This window comes from Periplaneta americana, chromosome 9 (genome assembly GCF_040183065.1).
Source record: "Periplaneta americana isolate PAMFEO1 chromosome 9, P.americana_PAMFEO1_priV1, whole genome shotgun sequence".
NCBI classification, from domain to species: Eukaryota; Metazoa; Arthropoda; class Insecta; order Blattodea; family Blattidae; genus Periplaneta; species Periplaneta americana.
Genome location: NC_091125.1, coordinates 64,731,692 through 64,753,617, shown reverse-complemented (window position 1 = coordinate 64,753,617; position 21,926 = coordinate 64,731,692). Strand labels below are relative to the sequence as shown.

At 35.9% G+C, this 21,926-nt stretch overlaps 1 protein-coding gene and 1 non-coding gene across 2 annotated transcripts; both read left to right on the top strand.

Annotated features, from left to right (window-relative positions):
- Window positions 1–1,448: 1,448 nt before the first annotated feature.
- Window positions 1,449–21,554, top strand: LOC138706030 (facilitated trehalose transporter Tret1-like). The gene is made up of 2 exons (XM_069834924.1): window positions 1,449–1,679; window positions 18,389–21,554. Exons 1-2 carry the CDS (start codon window positions 1,604–1,606, stop codon window positions 19,708–19,710), a joined length of 1,398 nt encoding a protein of 465 aa, XP_069691025.1. The 5' UTR covers window positions 1,449–1,603; the 3' UTR covers window positions 19,711–21,554.
- On the top strand, window positions 11,135–11,206 carry TRNAD-GUC (transfer RNA aspartic acid (anticodon GUC)). The gene has a single exon. It is a non-coding gene; the product is annotated as a tRNA-Asp (tRNA).
- Window positions 21,555–21,926: the final 372 nt, after the last annotated feature.

The following is a 21,926-nucleotide window of genomic DNA, read 5'->3' as shown; positions in this document are numbered from 1 at the left end:
GTTATCGTTCTTTAGCGACATAAATAATATTAAAGTTATAATTTATATTCAGTTATCGTTCTTTAGCTATATAAACAACATAAATGTAATATTAGGTTTGGAACAATACAGTTGCATAATACTGTGTTAGTTTTTCTTTCTATATTATTACATTATATTATCTTGAACCACAATAAAATGAAAAGGAGTAACGAGGAATTGAACCTGAGACGTCGACATCTAAATTCCGACGTTCTTTCGCTGAGCTACGGGGGCACAAGGGTGGAAACACTTGCGGAAAAATTGGCCCAATACCCTTCCAAAATTGTCTGATGATTTGTAGAAGCTAGTCCAGGATGCGAGGGAGCAAAGGCTAATTGGGATTCCCCGGTCTCTGAATCATGTGGGTTTCGTTTAAAATGTGAATCTTGCTGTAATCCTCCTCGTATTTTTATTAATCGCTATGGCCATCTCATCCTTACAAATGGGAGAGACGGCCATACAATTATCCGGGAGAGTTGACCAGCCACTCAAGCGGTGTATTTGAATTGATATTTTGATTTTTCATAGTAAATGTTTTGGATTTTATCACCTGAATGTGGAATGTGTCGACTCGAAAGTCTATGGTTCGAATACCGATTTATTATTTTTATTATTCTCACTGGTATTGTTATTATCCTGCGGTCTATATGTCACTATGAGAATTTACTAGTATTTTTATATGTAAATTAACCTTCCAGTCTTCTTTTAACCTTATTTAATATGCCGAATTAATCGGTATTAATTGGTAGAATAACTTAAAAGTTATCTTTTGTCATAATTCTGCATGCCGAACAAAATACGAAATTAAAAGTGCTGATAATGCGGAATGTGAAATAAGAATGACCTTAATGTATAATTGCGTATATGTGTAAATGCATTAAACCGCTACGCCTAGTTTAATATAGGCCTACTATTAGATTATATACTTCTTAACTATGGAAACTATGCGGCCATCTATCCCTGAATTTCATAGCCATCTCCCCCTGACACCTAGGGAAAGATGGCCAGTGTATTGTTTTTTAATATGCCAGAGTTTCTCATACTAAATTAATTTATTTCATCATAAACACGTGTTAATGTAATGGTTTTCCTTGTGCAACTTCATTTAACTTGTTTCACTGAAATTTTCTTAATAATTCTTCAAATTACAGAGCATTGAAAAAATTATGGCCATCTACCCCAGACTTAATCTAATCAGACTTAGAGGTCTGCAAACTCACATCATGGCGCCACCTCGGCGTACGGCTCTATTTTTCTATAACTAAACCATTCCGGTGGCACAAGAGCTACTTCGTAATTGCTAATGTTTCCAGATAGAGACGTCCTCCGTTATCAACACTGTCATATTTAACGTCTTGGGACCAGACAGATAATCTCATAACAACAAAATGAGTCCTCATCAACAAAGACGCACCTGTTTATGGTCTGCAGGTGTAGAATTAAGCGACCTTGACGTATATCTGAATAAAGTTTCGACACTATAATTAGTTTATAATATACCAGTCAAAACAAACGGTGGTGATCAGTGATCCCGTCCCTGCAGTAGGGTGGTGCTAGTCCGAGCTGCAGGTCCGTCTTCGCCATGCCATTTGCTGCTCCACTCTGCTTCTCTCAGAGGCGGCTAGGAATACTTCGCCAGCTCTCAGCATCTCTTATTGGTATAGTAACCATCCATAACAATCACTTTCTCTTTATTTATGATTTATGAACGATTTAATAATTTGTGTAATTATAGAAGTTCTTTACAAACGCAACAGGACTTGGAATATTCAGATGTTTCCGGGCTAGACATCTTTTTCTCTGTCACCATTTATTGCGATCGCTCTGCGGTATTAACGGATGTCATGCGTCGGTCAGTATTGTTAGAAAGACCAGAAGAATTCAATCGATGTGTAGCCTACTTGTGTTGTGATATTGAGATATAGGTCATTCTCCTGAAAAGTACATTTTACTATCACAGCAACGTTTCTTCGCAAGTGATAACTCTAAGCACTTGGTATTTATACTGAAATTAAAAGTAAAATTAGATGAACATACATAAACAGGAAAAAAATTGTTTTCAAAATTTAAGAAAAATGGTGGGTGATGGAAAATTTCTGACTTCATTTTTGGACTCAGCACATGGCAATATATAAGAGACACCCGAAATTATTTATTTAACAAAATGATTGTTGACCAGTGTAATTAATTACAATAATTGCACAATTAATTACTATAAGTAAAAATGTTTACAATAACATTAAACACGTTAAAAAGTATAGATAAGTAATGATAAGAGAGTTCAAAATAAAGTGTTGTTGTAACCTGAAATGTTCAGTTGTTTCTATTCGAAGATGCCTTTTATTTTTGTCATTTCTGCTTCGATTCGACTGTTTTTCTGGATATTGTTATTATAACCTCGAATGTTTAGTTATTCAGAATTACAGTTGTTGTTGTTCGCATGAGATTATCTTGCCGAATGCAATTCGTGATAATAGTTATCCTCAGGTAATTTAATTTCACTTTTTAAACTCTCGACCTCCGGTCTCGAAATAATTATTATGACAGCAAACATTCGTTAAGCCGAATTATCGGAAAACTATCAGCGCTAGTGTTATATAAATAATACATATGTCGCCTGGCCTCCAACGGTACATTGTCCAATGTAAGATTGCGAAATGAAGATAAGCCTATTCAGCTACAGCTGATGTCATCAGACCTGTCCTACACTCTCCTCGTACTTTACTCCACTTTATGCAGGCCCCACTGTTTGTATTAAGACGGAAATGCACTAGAGCAGGCTTGCAGGACTGGACGAAAATTGTGGCGTTCCGTCACTCATCGGAATACGTCACTCACCCCTTCCTTCCACCCCCGCGTCATTGACTTTGTAAGGGAGGGGATTTGTATTCAGTGTCTGTTTTATGCGAGCCCCTACAGCCGAGGCTGCGCAGAACTTTAGAGTAGGGACAAATTGAAGCTTGCGTCCGCCGCCATGTTTTGGGAGAAGCACCGGCTAGCAGACGGCTATACTATGCAATGCTGAATGTTTAATTGTATGTTTGATATCTCTTATAAATCAATCTGAATGGATAAATGAAAAAAAAAAATCTTATTAACATTTAAAGCGACTACGTTAAAGAATAATCAAGCTTTGTTACTGTTAGTTTGATATGAAACGAAAGAAAGCTGTAACAATTTGATACCGTAACTAAAGATGTTGTATAGTTATTTGACAACATATAGCGCGAACAGAAATACAAATGCATATTGCAGTAATAGTTCATATGAAAAGAAAATTGTTAGTATTAACTATTATTAACAAAACACTGCCTATGTATGACATTACATTAGGCCTATATTGTAAACACGTTTGCTTTGAAGTGGACGAGAAATAAACAATTATTATTTATTCGCTTCCATATCACATAATATAGGCCTACACCTGTAAAATAGAAACACTTACCTAATGTTTTAGTTAGAAATATATGTAGGGCTACCGTGCAATAGCTTATTATCACAGCTGTAGTATGAAATAAACGTCACATGCATGAATTAGTCAATTAGTCATGCAATAAAACTCAGGCCTATTGATTCATTACTATTATTATTATAATTATTATTATTATTATTATTATTATTATTATTATTATTATTATTATTATTATTGTCTTACAACATTTTTATGTAAAGTCGTGTTGTACTGGTAACCTTAAGTGTGTGCTAACATCTGCTCTTGATGTAGTACTTTCTTTTATTTGGTTATTTAATGGCGCTGTATCAACTACTAGATTATTTAGCATCGATGGTATTGATGATAGCGAGATGATATTTGGCGAGACGAGGCCAAGGATCCGCCATAGATTACCTGACATTCACCTTACGGTTGGGGATATAAGAAAAAACCCAACCAGGAAATCAGTGGGAATCGAACCTGCGACCGAGCGCGACTCGACTGACAGTCCTTAGCCCACTGAGCTACGTCAGTAGATCTTTATTTACTTTTATGGTCAGTTTAACAAGTTTAAAATATGGTTCTCGCGAGGAATCTGGGATCCATTTTCTAAAATATGTTCCTGTAAGTACGGAAAGATTGCACAAGTATTCTACTTCTAGAGCACATTGCTTTCACACGATATAAGAGTGGGTGGTAATATGCCATTGAACTATCAACATCTGTATAATCGCTCTTTCACTTAAGCGGCATATTTCTATAATCTCAGATGATGGAATGACAAGACTCCCATTATTCGTTCGTTAAAAAATATAAGAGATTTTGTTTACTGCTGGTAGGCTACGTACCATAAATTGGGTCTTTAGATTTATTACACCATATTTTTCTTAATGATTTAACAACTAAGCCAGCAATGAATACAATCACATTTTGATAATATTGTGTCATTGAGAATGATGTAAGAATGAGGGAATTGCAATCAATGTCTGCAGTAGAAGAGTCATATCGCCTCTGATTCTCAAAACACTGAGGATTATTATTACAGTGCGTTAGGTGTTTGGAAAATACCATTGGGTATGTAGATATTTTTAACGGACATTCCTCTCTTTCTAATATAATTTAAATAAATTATTTACGTATTTTGTAACGTATATTTAATAACATAAGTAAAAATAATCCATGTATTCAGTCATAGGAAATAGAAGTAAACTAATAAGTCTATTTATGAGCAATATAAGGCGTTTATATTTAAAACAATGCTTAGTTACAATATTTAGATTTACTTCTGTTATTTTATATTATACGTTAGAAAATACGTAAATAAGTTTAGTTATATTACAGTGCAGGAGGAAATCCACTAAGAAAACGCCTATATACTTAGTGGTATTTTCTAAACTCCGAATGCTCCCCAAACATGGCGTCGCGCGAACCTGCGCGAGAGGTTTCAAATTTGTATACGACACCAGCGCCAATTGTATGTCTAGATATATAACTACAACGTCTTTGGTTTTATGTGATTGCATACGGGCCACAGATACGTCATTCAACACCGATGGACTGTGGACGGGGAACCAAAGCTTTCCCCATGCTTTCTACCCCTCTTTCGCCAGTTCTGTATACCTGCACTAGAGTCCCGATTAACTGAATCCCGGCGACGCGAAATAAAACTTTGATTTCAGCATTTTGCAGAAGATACATTTGAGTTATGCACTTAATTATGAAAGAATTACTGTATTTGGAAAGTGCTTGGAAAATTTAGTCACTGAAATTTGGTGCATTGTTGAAATTCAGTATTAACATATAGGCCTACAATATATAGTATACTAAATTGAAAGCACCAATGTTTTTCGATTTAACCGAATTTTCTTTTAAACGAATCACTCTTGAACCCATTAAATTCGGTTAAACGAGACTTTAGCGTATGTTTCAAGTCTTGTTTACAATACAAATATACAATAATTAATGCTAACTGGATCAATGTTTATATAACTTTTTGCTAACGATGACTTACAGAACTGATTCTTAAAGCGTGGGTACTACTTAATCACTTTGTACATAGGCGAGTGCTGATCATTTCGAGTATCTATTTAAGTAACTTCTTTACTTTTAATCGCGAAATTAATACGAGTGAGGAAATATAATGAAAGCTGCATTCAACGAGTTTATGAAAAAGACCAAGAAAAATGTTTTAAAGCGAAACTTACGGATCGATATTTATAGTTTTTTTTAACTGAATGTCAGCTGGATTGTCTCATGTAATTGTATTCGCAATTATTGCAGTGTAGGAGGTACTGTAAATGCAATTATTATAAACTCTATATTTGTTGTGAATTTTCTTGCTTATCAAATTAGTTAATTTATTATTGATTCTGAAATCAGTAGGAATTTTTTTTAAAGAAATTAGCTAATTTATATGATGTATTGATGTGAAAGGATATAGGGTTTCTCAATGTACCCATATTCCTTTTCTTTTCTTGTTGTATGGGGGTTAATTTTGTGTAAGTATTGTGTTGGGATTTTAGCTTATTTTTACGTTTTCTTATCATATTTATTACAAGTTTTTTACTGCAACCATTTTCTATTCACATATTGGTTATGTGCTTAAGTTCCCTTATGTAATTACCTTTACTTAAGGGTAAGCTCAACGCTCTATTAAGTAGAAACCTGAAATTACTGGCTTTGTGTGAGAAAGGGTGGTTTGATGATTGATGACTTAACAATATACCTGGTAAATGTATTATTATTATTATTATTATTATTATTATTATTCAATGTACCTGAATAACGTGTTACCTTGACCTTGCTGGCTGACGACACGTTCACACCCGATAACAGATAACGGGAAAAGCTAACACACGAATGAATCTCGGTGTACCTAAGTAAGATATATAACGTCATAACAACATTCCATCGTGTCATAGGCCTACAAGGTACATACGTATATGTATAATTACAAATAAAAAGTCTAAATATACTTATTTACTTAAGTTAGAGAACACAAGTCATTCATATGAATGTACGAGGCCTACAAGCTTCCATTACGAAACACTATGTTGCATATATCTATTCCACTAATTAATTAAAAAGTTAGTCTTAAATAAAACACAATGGAATTTTGAATGACTATAGCTTACATAGCTTCGTAAAATTTGTTTTGTTTCAAACAAAGTCACAATCATATTTATTTGCCAAACGTTTAGTATGTAAAACTTTCAAATGTGATAAATTTATATAATATTAGTTTAGATGTTATAAGTTACATTAAACACTAAGATACCGGTTTGTGGTTCAATAATCTTGTGTAGTGTATTGAGGAAATTTGTTGATTTTGAATTATTACAGGAGTCTTAGGTACAGTTGTCAAAAAAAAAGTGGCCGCACTCGTGAACAGCGAATATTTTCAAGGTCCACTTCGGGTCGCGGCGATGTTACACGATGCATGTGCTTGTACTAGCAGTTCCGGAACTATGAAAGTGTTCTATATCTGCGTAGGCCAGAGGTAGAGGGCTTGTTTAATGATTCAAAGGTTGTGGGTTCGGGCCTTCTTCAAGTTTTCATTTTATTTTTTAATCGTTCTTTAGCGATGCAAATGATATACAAATTATCATTTATATTCAGTTATCGTTCTTTATGGATATCACGTTATTTATATTTTGTTATCATTCTTTAGAGATATGAATAAAATTCAAGTCATCATTTGTATTCTATTATCGTTTTATAACGAAATTAATAATAATAATAATAATAATAATAATAATAATAATAATTATTATTATTATTATTATAATTTTATCTCCAATGGGGGTTTGCCCTGTTTTACATATGTATGTTAGGGCTGTAGTTTTATAAACAAAAAAGATAAGCATAAAGAGAAATGGAAAAGAAAATTAAATTAGCTTACGCGATGTAAACAAAACATAAACAATCCGTAAATTAGGCATTCCGATTGCAAAACAAATATTAGATATCAATTTGAAACATACAACAACATTAACAACACACATACGCAACACTTCTATAACACAAAAATGCAGCTTTCCGTACCATACATCATAAATTAATACACAATAGTCGCACAAACACAATCAAACTATAATTACGACATTGCGACGACATCAAGCATCCCATAACTGACTCACATACATAACAAATCAAGCATCCGTTGCAACACATACACTTCAACATAGTAACCACACTTTTAAAAGTTACAAATTTGGCTCCAAGAAGAATAAATAGGACATTGTTACTAATTACTATTCTTCTACAATTTCTTAAATACATCTGTAATAAATCTGTGAAATTCCGATATGAATAATATTCACGTTTTTTATATTGTTATCGTCCTTTAGCGATATAAATAATATTCAAGTTATCATTTATATTGTTTTCCTTCATTAGCATTATAAAATAATATTCAAGTTATTTATATTGTTATTGTTCTTTCGCAATATAAATAATCTGTATTTTATGTAAGTAATTATTATAAAACAAATAACCATTTTTCTTTGTAAAATATATTATTTTATTTAGATAATTAAATACGTATTATATAATATTTTATATTAATTAAACAAACGATATTTATCATTTATATTCTGTTATCGTTCTTTAGTGATACTGTATAAATAATATTCAAGTTATTTATATTGTAATCGTTCTTTAGCGATGTAAATAACATAAATTTAATATTAGGTTTGGAAAAATCCAGTTGCATAATACTGGTATTAGTTTTTATTTTTGTATTATTACATTATATTATCTTGAACCACAATAAAATGAAAAGGAGTAACGAGGAATTGAACCTGAGACGTTGACATCTAAATGAGCTACGAGGGCAAAAGTGTGGAAACATTTTCGGAAAAATTGGCCCAATCACACTCTAAGATTTTCTGATGATTCTTAGAAGCTAGTCCAGGATGCAGGGGCCAAAGGCTAATTGGGATTTCCCGGTCTCTGATCGGGTCAAACATCCAGATAGAACTAATATTTAACCCTTGCCGTGACTTTCGGTGAAGTCCGGAGGGCCTAATTAGTCAAATCTACTCTCCTCATCTCCACGCTTCGGCGAAGAAGAACGGTGTGGAGAAGAACGGTGCGAGTGAAGTGGACAGACAGAATAAGAAATAAAATTGTGTTTGAAAAAGTGAGTGAAGAAAGAATGATGCTGAAACTGATTAGAAAGAGAAAAAGGAATAGGTTGGGTCTCTGGTTGAAAAGAATAATAGACGACATTAGGATATGTGGATCATATACGGAGACTAAGAGGAATGCAGAAAATAGGAAAGATTGGAGATTGCTGGGTTTGCAATGAAAGACCTGCCCATGGGCAGAACACTTATGTATGTATGTTCAGAATGCCTGGAATATCGTGTCTAAGAATAGTCGCTATTTGAAAAGACTAGTCGATTCCATGGCCACTCGAATGCAAGATGATCGAGATAAGAGGAAGATAGACTAAATATTGAATTGTGGCTTTTTGTTTTGTTTTTTGAACACTTAATTGTTTGAATGTTTTAAGGCCGACGCCAGTAAATTTGTTTTGTTTATGCCACGAAAGATATTTTTATTGAGAATAAAATATTTTTTCTTTGCATTTGCAGCCACAATATCATAATGATAAAGTCATGGCATAATATATTAATGGACCTGATGTTAATTACTAAAATAATCGTAAAAGAGAAAGGAGCCATTATGTATAGTTTGTCTCTCTCAAAAACAGAACAAAAAAGAACATAAAAAGCACGAGGTTGTAGTCGAACGCAGGACCTCACGAATAAGAGGCCTGAACGGTACCATTACGCTATCGAATAACACACAGAATACTTCAATTATAACTGTAGATATCAGGCAACTTGGTCCAACAACATGTAACATCACCTGTCTCCGAATTGTAGCGAAGATATCCGAAGGGAACTTTGTTTCAGGAGAGCGGCCACTTTTTCTTTTGACAACTGTACACAATTAGGCTTTACGTAATTTGTTTAAACAATTTTGTAACAAAACTTTCATACCTTTATAAGACACTGAAAACACTGGTTTTTTACTACAATATTCAATCTTACGACGACACAATTTTGGGGCAAACTGAATATATGCATTTGTGTGGTCAACTTCCAAAATTATTTCACAAATTGATACTCTTATGACATAAGAACAAAATATTTGGGGACAATTTGAGCATAATGCCACCTTATATTACGGCTCCACTAATTTTATACCTGATTGCTCTGATATCGGAGTAGTCAGAATATTCCATTTCATACATTTTCCAGCGTTATTACTGAAACAAAACATAGATAAACGCAGACTATAAGTAAAGCAAGTCCATGCATTATTACGCTTAGAATTTACACAACGCAATGTTTAAAACAAAAGCTATTTCGTAACGTCATTGTTTAACGCTGAACGATTCCTGGAACCGGGTCTGCATGTTTAAATTTTATTAGGAAGGACATGGAAATAATTAAGATAAAAAAAGCACTTATTTTTGAGTTGGTATTGAGGTAGCGGTGTTACAACATATTTTTGTTTCTCCCCAAGCGTTGGTTCACTCATTAGTGGCAGATAATGTGTGTAGGTTTGTTAAAGAATTCGTGTCTATTCAGGTCAGATATCTGACATAAAGTGAAGGAAAAATCTATGAGTTAAGATGACTTAATTACCTAAATCAAGGGACAAACAAACACGCAATTAAATAATAAAATAGAATTTTAGAATTGTATAGGCTCTAATGAAAACTTGTTAGGTGCTGATCCCAAATTAGATATAGCTCGGGACATTTAAAAAGACGTCCCGACAGGCGAAATGTGCAAGTGAGAGCGCTGACTTCTCTCTGTAGAGAAGAATTTGGAACACGTACAGGTCACCTTAAATGTTTCGTGTCGCTCGATGCACAAGCAACTGAGTAGGCTAACTCTGTGATCGATCAGACTGTCCGATTGAGATGAAGACTAGATTTACTACCGTGCGATACAAAGGTCACTTGCAATGGGGGGGGGGACAATACTATTTTGAAGCGACACATGTAGGTCCGTGACAAAGACTATACTGTTCACGACAAATGGAATAAGGACCACGATAAGGATCACGACAAGAATCACGATAAGAACCATGACATGGACCGCGATAAGGAACCCGACATGGACCGTGTGCTTGTCGTGATCCATGTCGTGATCCTTATCGTGGTTAATGTCGTTTTCCTTATTGTGGTTCAAGTCGTGATCCTTGTCGTCCTAGTCCTTTACGATGTTGGTGAACTTGCGGCCTTTGCTGTCTTTGCCGTGTTCCTTGTTGGCTTAGTCACGGTCCTTATTGCGATCCTTCATGTATTTTTCGTCATCCTTATCGTGGTCATAATCATTGTCATGATTCTTACTGTGGTCCTTGTCGTTGTTCGTTCTTTGTTCTTCTAATAGTCCTGTAGTCACTAGTGTCTTTGTCCTAGGCCATATAGAGGTCTTTGTTATCTTCGTAAAAATCCTAAATGTGTAATTTCAAAATACTCGTAATATTGAATAAAAATCTTGATTTGCATAATACACGTCACTGTTCGTTAACAGAAAACCACAATTTAAGTCACACGGAGTTAGTGTGCACTCGAAGTTGGTTGCTTGACGGTTGTCAGCCCACTTTGAGGTCTGTGGATATAGAGGGAAAAATTGGATCGGTGTCGGTTAGAGTTCCCGAGTAGCTCAGTGGTAGAGCGTTGGTACGTCAAACCAAAGGTTCCGGGTTCGATACCCGGCTCCGGAACAATTTTTCCCTCGAAATTATTCAAATCAACTTTACAGGGAGTTATACCTGAAAATCTTGATTTGCATGATTTGTACTCGTAATATTGTTTTCCCCACTTGATAAGTGACTTTTGCGCAACACGATACCTTCCATACCTTCATAAAGATAAAAGAGTATGCTAGTAAACCGAGATCTGTAATATAAATAGACTGGTGTGTACGTTGGAGTAGCGTTGAGACAAGAGTAAGTGTTGGGTGAAAATATGAATATGCCAACAGATGTATTCCTACATGGCCACAGGTATACTTATGCAATATAAAATTCTTCCAATTCGCTAACTTGATATGTAATTCGAATATAAAATAAAACTAATATAACAATCTGGATCCAAAGAATACAGGACCCACATATACCATTATAATTATAACCATTTAATAGAAACTTTTGGCCAAGCACTGCAGATTGCAGACTTCGATATTAAAATACCCACCTCATGACCGAGGACTCATACTTTTTTATTTTAGTAGGTTATTTTACGTCGCTTTATCAACATCTTAAGTTATTTAGCGTCTGAATGAGATGAAGGTGACAATGCCGGTGAAATGAGTCCGGGGTCCAGCACAATTACGTTCCGAGCGCAACTAGAATTATCTCCCCCAAAAACTGTGCTAATGTACCAAGCAGCTGACTGGGACCTCTTTAGAGATAAGTTGGACGCTCTCACAGATGACTTGGCTCCTACGTCATCTGATGAGATCGAAGAAGCTGCTAAAATGCTAACGAACGCTATACAGGAATCTATGTCGGTAATTCCAACAAAAATCATTATTCCGGGAAAATTAGAGCTTCCAAATGACACCTTAATATTAATTAGGGAAAGAAACGACTGTCGGCGCGCCTGGCAAAAAACGCGGGACCCTCGCCTAAGACCACGGATAAATCGTTTGAAAAGGGAAATTTCTCAGAAAATAAACGATCAGATTATCCAAGCCTGGACTCAGAAAGTTAGTAAATTAGATACCGACAATATGAGCGAGGTGTGGAAAATCACAAAATTCTTCACTAAGCCATATAGTAATATCCCTCCCATCCAGCACAATGGGAGAATATATCATAGTCCAGAAGAGAAAGCTACGGTTTTTGCGGAAGTCCTCGAGAACTCCTTCAATCCACATGGTGACTTGTATGACAGACAAATACATGACCAAATAACACAAGACATAACTACGTACTTACTTAACGTGGACCTCAACAATAACGACGCACCACAGATCCGTCCTGCTAGCGTTCACGAGGTAAAATGGCAAGTTAGACACTTGCCAAATAAAAAAGCTCCTGGCCCCGATGGCATACAGGCTGAAGTACTGAAAGAGCTATCACAAAAATCGTTTAAATTACTTACGAATATCATAAATGCTATCTTTCGGATAGGATATTTTCCTAACATTTGGAAACACTCGAACATTATTCAAATTCCTAAGCCAGGAAAGAATAAATCCGATCCACGTAATTATTGCCCCATTAGTTTATTAAATGTTTTAGGTAAAATTGCGGAAAAGATCATACAAAAAAGATTGAAATCCGAACTCGGAAACAATGATCTAATCCGAAACGAACAGTTTGGATTCCGTTCAGGTCACTCGTGCACACAGCAATTGCTGCGCACAACGGAATTCATTACCACCGCATTCAATTTAAATCGAACAGTAGCGGCCATATTCCTAGATTATACACAAGCCTTTGACAGGGTATGGCATGCGGGCTTGATATACAAATTAATTAACAATAATTTAAATTGCCGACTAGTAAAACTGTTAGAAAATTATATTCGGGGCAGAACGTTCCAGGTTAAACCGAACGACGTGCACTCCACGTCGCGAGGTATTAACGCTGGTGTGCCTCAGGGCAGCATTCTGGCACCGACTCTTTTCCAAATCTATATTAATGACCTACCTTTTAATCAAAATTTCAATAATAGTATTTTAGCACTATACGCTGACGATTCGGCATTTCTCACGGCATCGTGGAAGCCAACTGTCGCCATTACCAGGCTACAAGGTCACCTGCGTGACATTGAACCATGGCTCCTCAGATAGAGAATCAAATTAAATATATCTAAAACACAAGCCATCTTATTTAGCAGAAGAAATAAATTCAATAGACCGGGTATAAATCACACGAAGTTAGCTATAAATGGATCACAAATCGAGTGGAAAACTTCAGTTAAATATCTCGGAGTAACACTAGACAGACGGCTCACATTTTCAGAACATATACTTCAAAAACTCAGACTTGCCAATTCTAGAATGGTGGAGCTTTACCCAATATTAAATAAAAGCAGAAACCTAAATATACACACAGCCCTAACTTTGTATAAAACATTAATTAGGTCAGTAATATTATATGCTTGTCCTGCTTGGGGACATGCACCTATTACACTCCGTAAAAAATTACAAGTTTTCCAAAACAAAATTTTAAGATTCATTACAGGACTTCCTAGAGTAACTCCTGTTAGATTGATTCATGAAGAACTAGAAATTTCGACAATTCAAGAATATATTTCAAATCAAGCCTTCTGCACGTACACAAAGTCGTACAGCAGCACAAACCCACTAATTTCTTCACTAGGAAATTACAACCCTGCGTTAGACAAACATAAAAGACCTAAGAGCGTACTCCACCCTCTAGCTCTTGGAACGACAACGTACAAGACGAATACCAACTTGAACACTAAATAACCACTTGACTCCACACACAGACAAGTCTATTAATGCACTAATAATGTTATTTCTCTGTTTCAGGGTCATCACGTTATTGGCAGCATAGATGCACTGTTCTAATTGTTAACACTTTTTATGGACCTTAAATGTATTTGTATATTGAATAATGATTAAATCAAAACCTCCCACCTGAACATATTCCGACCACACTATAGCCAATTGGCTTGTCGTCAGCACGACATCTCATCCTGCTCTAGGTTTTTCCGTGGTTTCCCTTGAGCAATAAGACAAATGTCGGGATGAGCCCTAAAAGAAATGTGCCACGGACCACTTCCCTTCCCCCACTCTTTCTCTTCTACTATCACAAAGAACTTGCTAATTTCTTGGATACAAACCCTGAATTATGAAAATAGGGGAACATAAATATACATAAATATATTGTAAGTTCACAGGGCTAACGGCTTCGAAGCTGGGTACCTGGTTCTAATGAAGTGCACTGGTAGCAATCTAAAGCATGGGGGCATGAGATAGTTACTCTGCCTGCCATTAAAAATTCACTTCACTAAATCCCCAAGGTAAAAAAAAAAAAAAGGGTCCAGCACCGAAAGTTACCCAGCATTTGCTCAAATGGGGTTGAGGGAAAACCCCGGAAAAAACCTCAACCAGGTAACTTGCCTCGACCGGGAATCGAACCCGAGCCACCTGGTTTCGCGGCCACTCGCGCTAACCGTTACTCCACAGTAAAGAGTAGATAACATCAACTTGTCACTCAATAGCCTAAATGAACATTTCGTCACTGCTCCACCTGAACCATTACATAAAAAAGAGACTCTTGAATTTCTCAGATCTTGCCCCCAACCTGTATGGGATAAATTCTTCTTTAAATACATTAACCCGACTGACGTAATGAAGACGCTGCGATGTATGAAATCTAAAGCCCAAGGTGTAGACAATATAAATATCACTCTCCTGTATAAAATAATAGATGTGATTCTGCCGACCGTCACCCATATATTCAATGCATCTATTATGACTGGGTCCTACCCCTCACTCTGGAAAATGGCATTAGTGAAACCTTTACCTAAATCTAACACACCTTCTACAGTAAACCAATACAGACCGATATCAATTCTTCCTACTCTTTCAAAAGCATTAGAACATATTGTACACGGACAACTTACGAACTATCTCGACGAACACAAACTCCTCGATGACTATCAATCGGGTTTTAGGCATGGACACAGCACTACTACAGCCCTACTTAAAGTGACCGAGGACATCCGTGAAGCTATGGATAGGGGTGAAGTAACGGCACTAACTCTTCTCGATTTCAGCAATGCCTTTGGTTCTGTTGATATCGACTTGCTTCTTGCAAAGATGAAAACTTTGCACCTATCAGACAATACCTTGAGCTGGATGGACTCCTACCTACGGGACCGCCAACAGTGTGTTTCACTTGATAATCAATTCTCCCAATGGCGATACACAAAGGCGGGAGTGCCGCAGGGCTCCGTATTAGGACCACTACTTTTCTCTATCTACATTAATGACGTATCAAAGAACTTACAGTATTGCCGATATCACCTCTATGCCGACGACCTACAACTTTACATACATTCCAGACCCAATACGATCAATGAATCGATTGACAAGTTAAATTGTGACCTAGCCACTGTCTCCACTTGGGCGGCCAATTTCGGACTCTCACTTAACCCAAGTAAGACTCAAGCCATAATTATTGGACATAAGCGTGTAGTTAACTCCCTTAATAACAGTAATCTTTCAGTTGTTACCCTTAACAACACGCTAATCCCTTATTCATCTGTCGTAAAAAATCTTGGCTTCTTTTTTGATAATAATCTAAGTTGGAATTTTCAAGTTAAAGAAACGATAAAGAAAATCTGTTCCTCCTTTCACTCTTTGAGTCGCTTGAGAAACTTCTTGCCCCAGCAACTAAAACTTACCCTAGTACAAACCCTAGTAATGCCGCACTTCGATTATTGTGACGTTTTGTTAAGTGATCTAAGTTCTGAACTGTCAGTCAAGTTACAGCGAGCTCAGAATATGTGCATCAGATACGTGTGCAACATCCGACGATATGATCACATATCACCGTCCTTCGCAAGTCTCTCGTGGCTCCGACTTAAAGAACGCAGAACTTTACACTCTTTGTCTTTACTCTTTCGAATTCTGCACACCTCAACACCAAATTACCTTTCGTCTCGTTTCTCTTATCTATACTCTAACCACGACGTAAATACCAGATCACTTATCTGTGGCACGCTAAATATACTTCTTCATAGAACATCTTGTTATTCCTCATCTTTTACAATATCCACCTCGCGTCAATGGAATTCCTTGTCACAAAGTATTAGGGGCTGCAAGACAACAAACACCTTTAAGAACAGCTTAAAAGATAACCTTATTAGCATTTCACTCCAATCATACTGATTTAAAATATTACTGACTACACTGTTGCTTTTTTTCTTTAGACATCATCCTGATTGTGCTGCATTTTCAAAATTGTCTCATAATAATCTCTTTCTATTATCTAATATAATGTGAAATATATTAACATTCTATGTATTTTAGTTTAATTCTGCTACCCAGTTTATTTCAGTGTTTAATTAATAGTTCATAGTATTTTGTTGTTTAATTCGTAAATAACTCTTGTATACATGTAACTCTCATCTAAATCAAATTGTTGAATTCTTTGTAAGTTCATGCATATGTATATACACTTTTTGCTGGTTGTGTGGAAGAGAAGGCCTTACGGCCTTAACTCTGCCAGCTAAAATAAATCATTATTATCATTATCATTATCATTATCACAGGGGACTCATATTAATTACTTTACTATTGCTGGTTAAAAACCGGCCAAGAATTCTCACTACTTGTATATCTCAAATTCCTTCGTTTCATTTATAGCACGAGTATTTTGTCCAAGGGCATGTCTTTAACTACCAATTCAGTATTTTCCAGTCTTCACAATTTTCTGCCTTTCTCTTAGTCTCTGCATGCGCTCCATACATATTAATGCTGTCTATCATCAATCATAATATAACTTCTTCTGCACTAATCATATTTTCTTCTTTTCACAATTCCATTCAGTGCATCCTCCAGTAGGGAATCGCTTATTATCCAGTAATCCAGGCAATTTCTTTTTCTCTTCCTGATCAGTTTCAGTATTATTTTTTCTTCATGCACTATATCTAGTACAACTTCATTTCTTATTTCGTCTGTTCATTTCAAATATTTGATTTGTCTCCATATTTACATTTCGAGAATGATTCTAGTCCTTTTTCTGCACTTCGTCGTGATGTCCATGTTTCAGGGACATACAAAGCCACACTCCACACAAAACACTTCACTAGTTTCCTAGTTCTTTCTCCAGAGATCACTAGAAGACGCTCATTTTTCTATTAAAAGATGCCTTTAACATTGCTATACTCCTTTTGACTTCCTGGCAGCAGCTCATATTACTGCTTTTACTAAACACCAAGTATTTGAAGATGTCCATTTGTCTAGTGCCTCTATTCGAAATCGCCTTTTATCTTGTTTATTTTTCTTCCGATTATCATGGTCTTCGTCTTGTCTGCATTCATTTTCATCCCACACTGCTCACAGCTGTCATTTAGCTCCTGCAACATACCCTTCAGTATCATCTCCTCTTCTGCTAATAACGCCATATCATCAAAAAAATGTTATGAACTTTATACATTTTCCTCCAAATATCACCCTTTCCAAGTTCTGAAAAAAGATTCTTCACTAAATTCTTCGTGTAGATGTTGAATAGACTAGGAGATGAAGGCATCCTTGTCATATTCCTCTTCCTATTCCACTTTCCTTTGATATTTCTTTCTTATCCTGAGTTCGACCTGATGTTTCATAATATTACTGAATTGCCTCCACTCTTTCTAATACACACCAATTTTCTTCAGGATCTCCATAACCTTATTCCAATCCAGTCTGTCAAAATCCTTACAATGTGATTTCGTGAACGATCTAATTACTCTAGTAAACTCTGGTGCGGTCTTATCAAATGCAGCTCCGTGACTTAATTTTTTATTTATAATTGAAGAGTCCACTGCAAGAATGATGGATGTCATTTGGAATACATTTTGCAGGAGAAGCAATTGAAAGTTTGAAATGCTTAGCGCTCAAAGCTTAACTGTGATTTTCCGATCATTACTGGACAATGACTATCAATGTTAATGCCATATAACTCTCTATGTACATCCTATATGTCTTAAGCTATGCATTGACAGTCTTGGTTCATTTTCGACAAGAAAGTGACATCCATCATTCTTGCAGTGGACTCTTCAATTATGATATTAATTGCATGTGCATGTTTACAGAAACTTTTAGAAAGTTTTTGTACATATTTACTTGTATTTTTCAGTGCATATTAAGAATTATAATATGAGTTAGATTAAAACAATGCTGTACTGTTTTAGTTACCACGCAAATATTGTTTCAGCGAACGTGATAGCCCTCGCATACGGACTCGTTATCGGATGGGCTTCACCGAGCTTAATAATTCTAAGAAACGGCGAAGAAGCCATAACTGAAGAAGAAGAATCATGGTTGGGCTCTCTACCCTTCCTCGGAGCCTTCTTATCTTCCGTCCTCTACAGTTACATCAACCAGCATCTGGGACGCAAGGCGGCGGGCTACCTGACTGCTGTGCCCTTTATCATTGGGCTTGGCATCACAGCTTACGACAGCTCCAAGTTGTTCCTCTACATAGCCAGATTCATTGCGGGTTTCGGCATCTCTGGCGTTAATGTTTTCGTCACGATGTACGTCGGCGAGATCTCAGAGGACAACTTTAGGGGATGTCTCGGGAACATTCGAGGGACGGTCGCTGACGTAGGCATCACACTCATGTATATCGTTGGGCCTTACTTGTCCATCCGGTGCATGGCAATAATCTCAGTCTCTCTACCTCTCTTATTCCTTTTTGCCTATTTCTGGCTTCCAGAATCTCCTATGTTCTTACTTGGCAAAGGAAGAAGAAGTGAAGCGCTAGATGCTTACCTGTGGCTACGTGGGGGAGACATTCAGCGTGCCGAGGAAGAAATGGAAAAGCTAAGTGCAGTTGTTGTTACAACAAAGGATTCTTCGGACGAAGTGACAGTGATAAATCTTTTGTCTGTTCTTGGCACAAGGAGAGCACTCGAGATTGCCCTGATCTTGGCATTCGTGCAAACGTTCTCTGGACTGCAATTCATGCTCAGTTATTGTACTACAGTATTCCAAAAGGTAGGAGGCAGTGTGTCTCCTGAAACATCAGCTATCATATTCGGTTTTATAAACACCTTTGGCTCACTGATCTCATGTTTCCTCGCTGACACAGTTGGAAGAAGACCGATTTTGATCGTCACCCAGATACTCGAGGCGGTGTGTCTTTTGGGTTTGGCAGCCTACTTGTACGTAATGCATGCGGGAACTGACGTTAGCTCGTGGGGTGTGTTGCCTATTATCTCTTTGTCTTTATTTTGCTTCTGTGTCATTGTAGGACCAGGGAACTTTATGTACGTGCTAATGTCCGAAACATTCAGACCAGAGGCTCGAGGTCTGGCCATGAGCATTGCTAGTTCTGTCTTGTGGCTACTATCATTTATATCTTCAAAATTCTATCCAAATCTTGCCTCAATTTTAGGTTTCTATGGAAATTTCATATTTTTTGGTGCTGTGGCACTTTTTGGAGCCGTGTACACATATCGCAGAATTCCAGAGACGAAAAATCGAAGTTTGGAAGATATATTGCGGGAATTGAATGGAGTATCTTCAGTGTGACTACATATAAAAATAATTACTAAGACATACATTTGCCACTTATCCGTAGACACATGACTATGTCATTTAATTCTATATTTGACGATACCCCCAAATATTTATAATCAAGAATGAAATGTGGGTGCCACAATTTGAAAATAAATTGCTTTACAAAAAAGCACCCAATTTTAGATGTTTAACACACAAGTTATAAGGGACACAAATGCCCTGTGACCCTTTTTTATATAATTATTTATTTTAGAATTACAATTCAAGGAAACAGTGACAAACATAGTGACAAACAATACAAAATTAAAGAAAATTTTCCTTACCCGACTACAATAATAAATATCTCGAGAAATTATCATACTGAAATCTCAAATTGGAATGTGTGAACTCATGTACAAATTGACCGTCGCCTTTACAACCTCGTAACATCACTGTACCTGGAAAACCAATTTAGAATAAATTCTACGGAGGTGTTCAATTTGTTACTGCTTTTCTACTGTCTAGAATACCACTGGCATATCCCCGCTATATCAGGCCACTATAGGCCTACTCATCATTTATAAGAGTTCACAAGCAGTATCTGATTGACTAGCTTACGGAGTGTCCACGAATTATTCATATCCGTGGTTGGAGAGCATTCAGATTAGTCTACTTATTCGATGACTCAGATTTGTTGAAATACCGTCGTAAGTCAGTTCATGTAGCGAGAAGAAATAGTTCATACTGTTTGCGATGTTTCTAAAGCAAAGCGTTTACTTAAAAAGTGTTACAGGACAACTTAATTTTATTTTACATGTTTATTACAACTTTACTGACCTACTAAGGAGCATAGCATATAAAGGCTGGCAGTGATGCAACTTTGCAGATGATGGTGGCAACAGCATACACTAAAACAAATATAACCTATTATGCGTTTTGTAATTGTGCATGTTTAATTAAAAGATTAGCCTGAAAGTCTACGTAATTTTGCAACAGCGTAACGCCGGCTCACCTACGAGAACACACACACAAACGCACTCTGTCTAAATAGCAGAGTTCCGTCCCTTACATTGCAGTAGAGTTGCCAGACTATCTTATTGGCAGGAAATGACGATACGTGTTAATCTTTTTATTTAATTTGCAAGAAAACCGTCAATTTAATTTAAAACTTGCAAAGGGATAAATCATCCCATACTAGTATCTCTAAAGATAAGAATGAAAATCAGAATCATACGAATGTTACTTATCTAGTAAAACAGTGCTAACCTTTAGATTTTTTTTTTCTCGGAAAAGTACAGTATTAATTTATGACTAATATGGTATGAGAGTTTTTGTTGTACTCTATCCAAGGAATAAGCAGTTAAAATGTGCATATTTTTTTACTTCCACCTTGTATAGATATAAAGTAGGCTATATACTCTATATTTAAACCAAGACAATATCATAATGTTATAATGATGAGAATAGCGTTAACATTTGTATTTTGCTTTAAATTCGTAATTGCATTTATTAACAATATTTCACAATATTATATGTATATTTATAATTATATTAGCTTATACTTTAATTAAATATTTTATATTTTTATATTCCGTATTACATATTAAAATATATACTATTTACTTTTTATGTTGGAAAATGTCAATTCCTGAATATATCGGAATAAAGAAAACGTTTGTATTTTTAGTTTTTAAAAGCAAAGATGAAGGACAAGGGTAAAGTTCTTTGAAGTGAACGATCTGTACGAAGTCTAACACCACATATATCACAAATTTTCTTTTGTTTTTGTATATAAATGTGGGGCAAGTATTTGACTGTAAAAGGTAGATGTAACTGTGATAATTGTAATAAATATATGAATGAAAATATTATAAAAACTTCATTTCTGAATTCCTACATATGCATGGTATTCAATTAACTCCATCGGTTTTGACTCCCTTACTGGCTGGAAAGTGAAGTAGGATCAGCATTCGACTCGGCGAAGAAGCAAGATGAGAACATAACATACATTGCTTAGAAAGTATTGCCTTTTTCGAAAAACCGGAAAAGGAAGTTCAAGAGAAAATAGTTATGTGCAGAAAATGTTTTGAAATAGTATACCTAGAAGTATATAAGTCTCTCCCTCTATAATGTCATCACTTCCGTACACATTGTAATCCATAAGATAACACAGAAATAATTAATTAAGATTATGACACCTCTGTGGACTTTCTTCAGTATTTTTTTAAATTTTACATTGATCAGTTCAT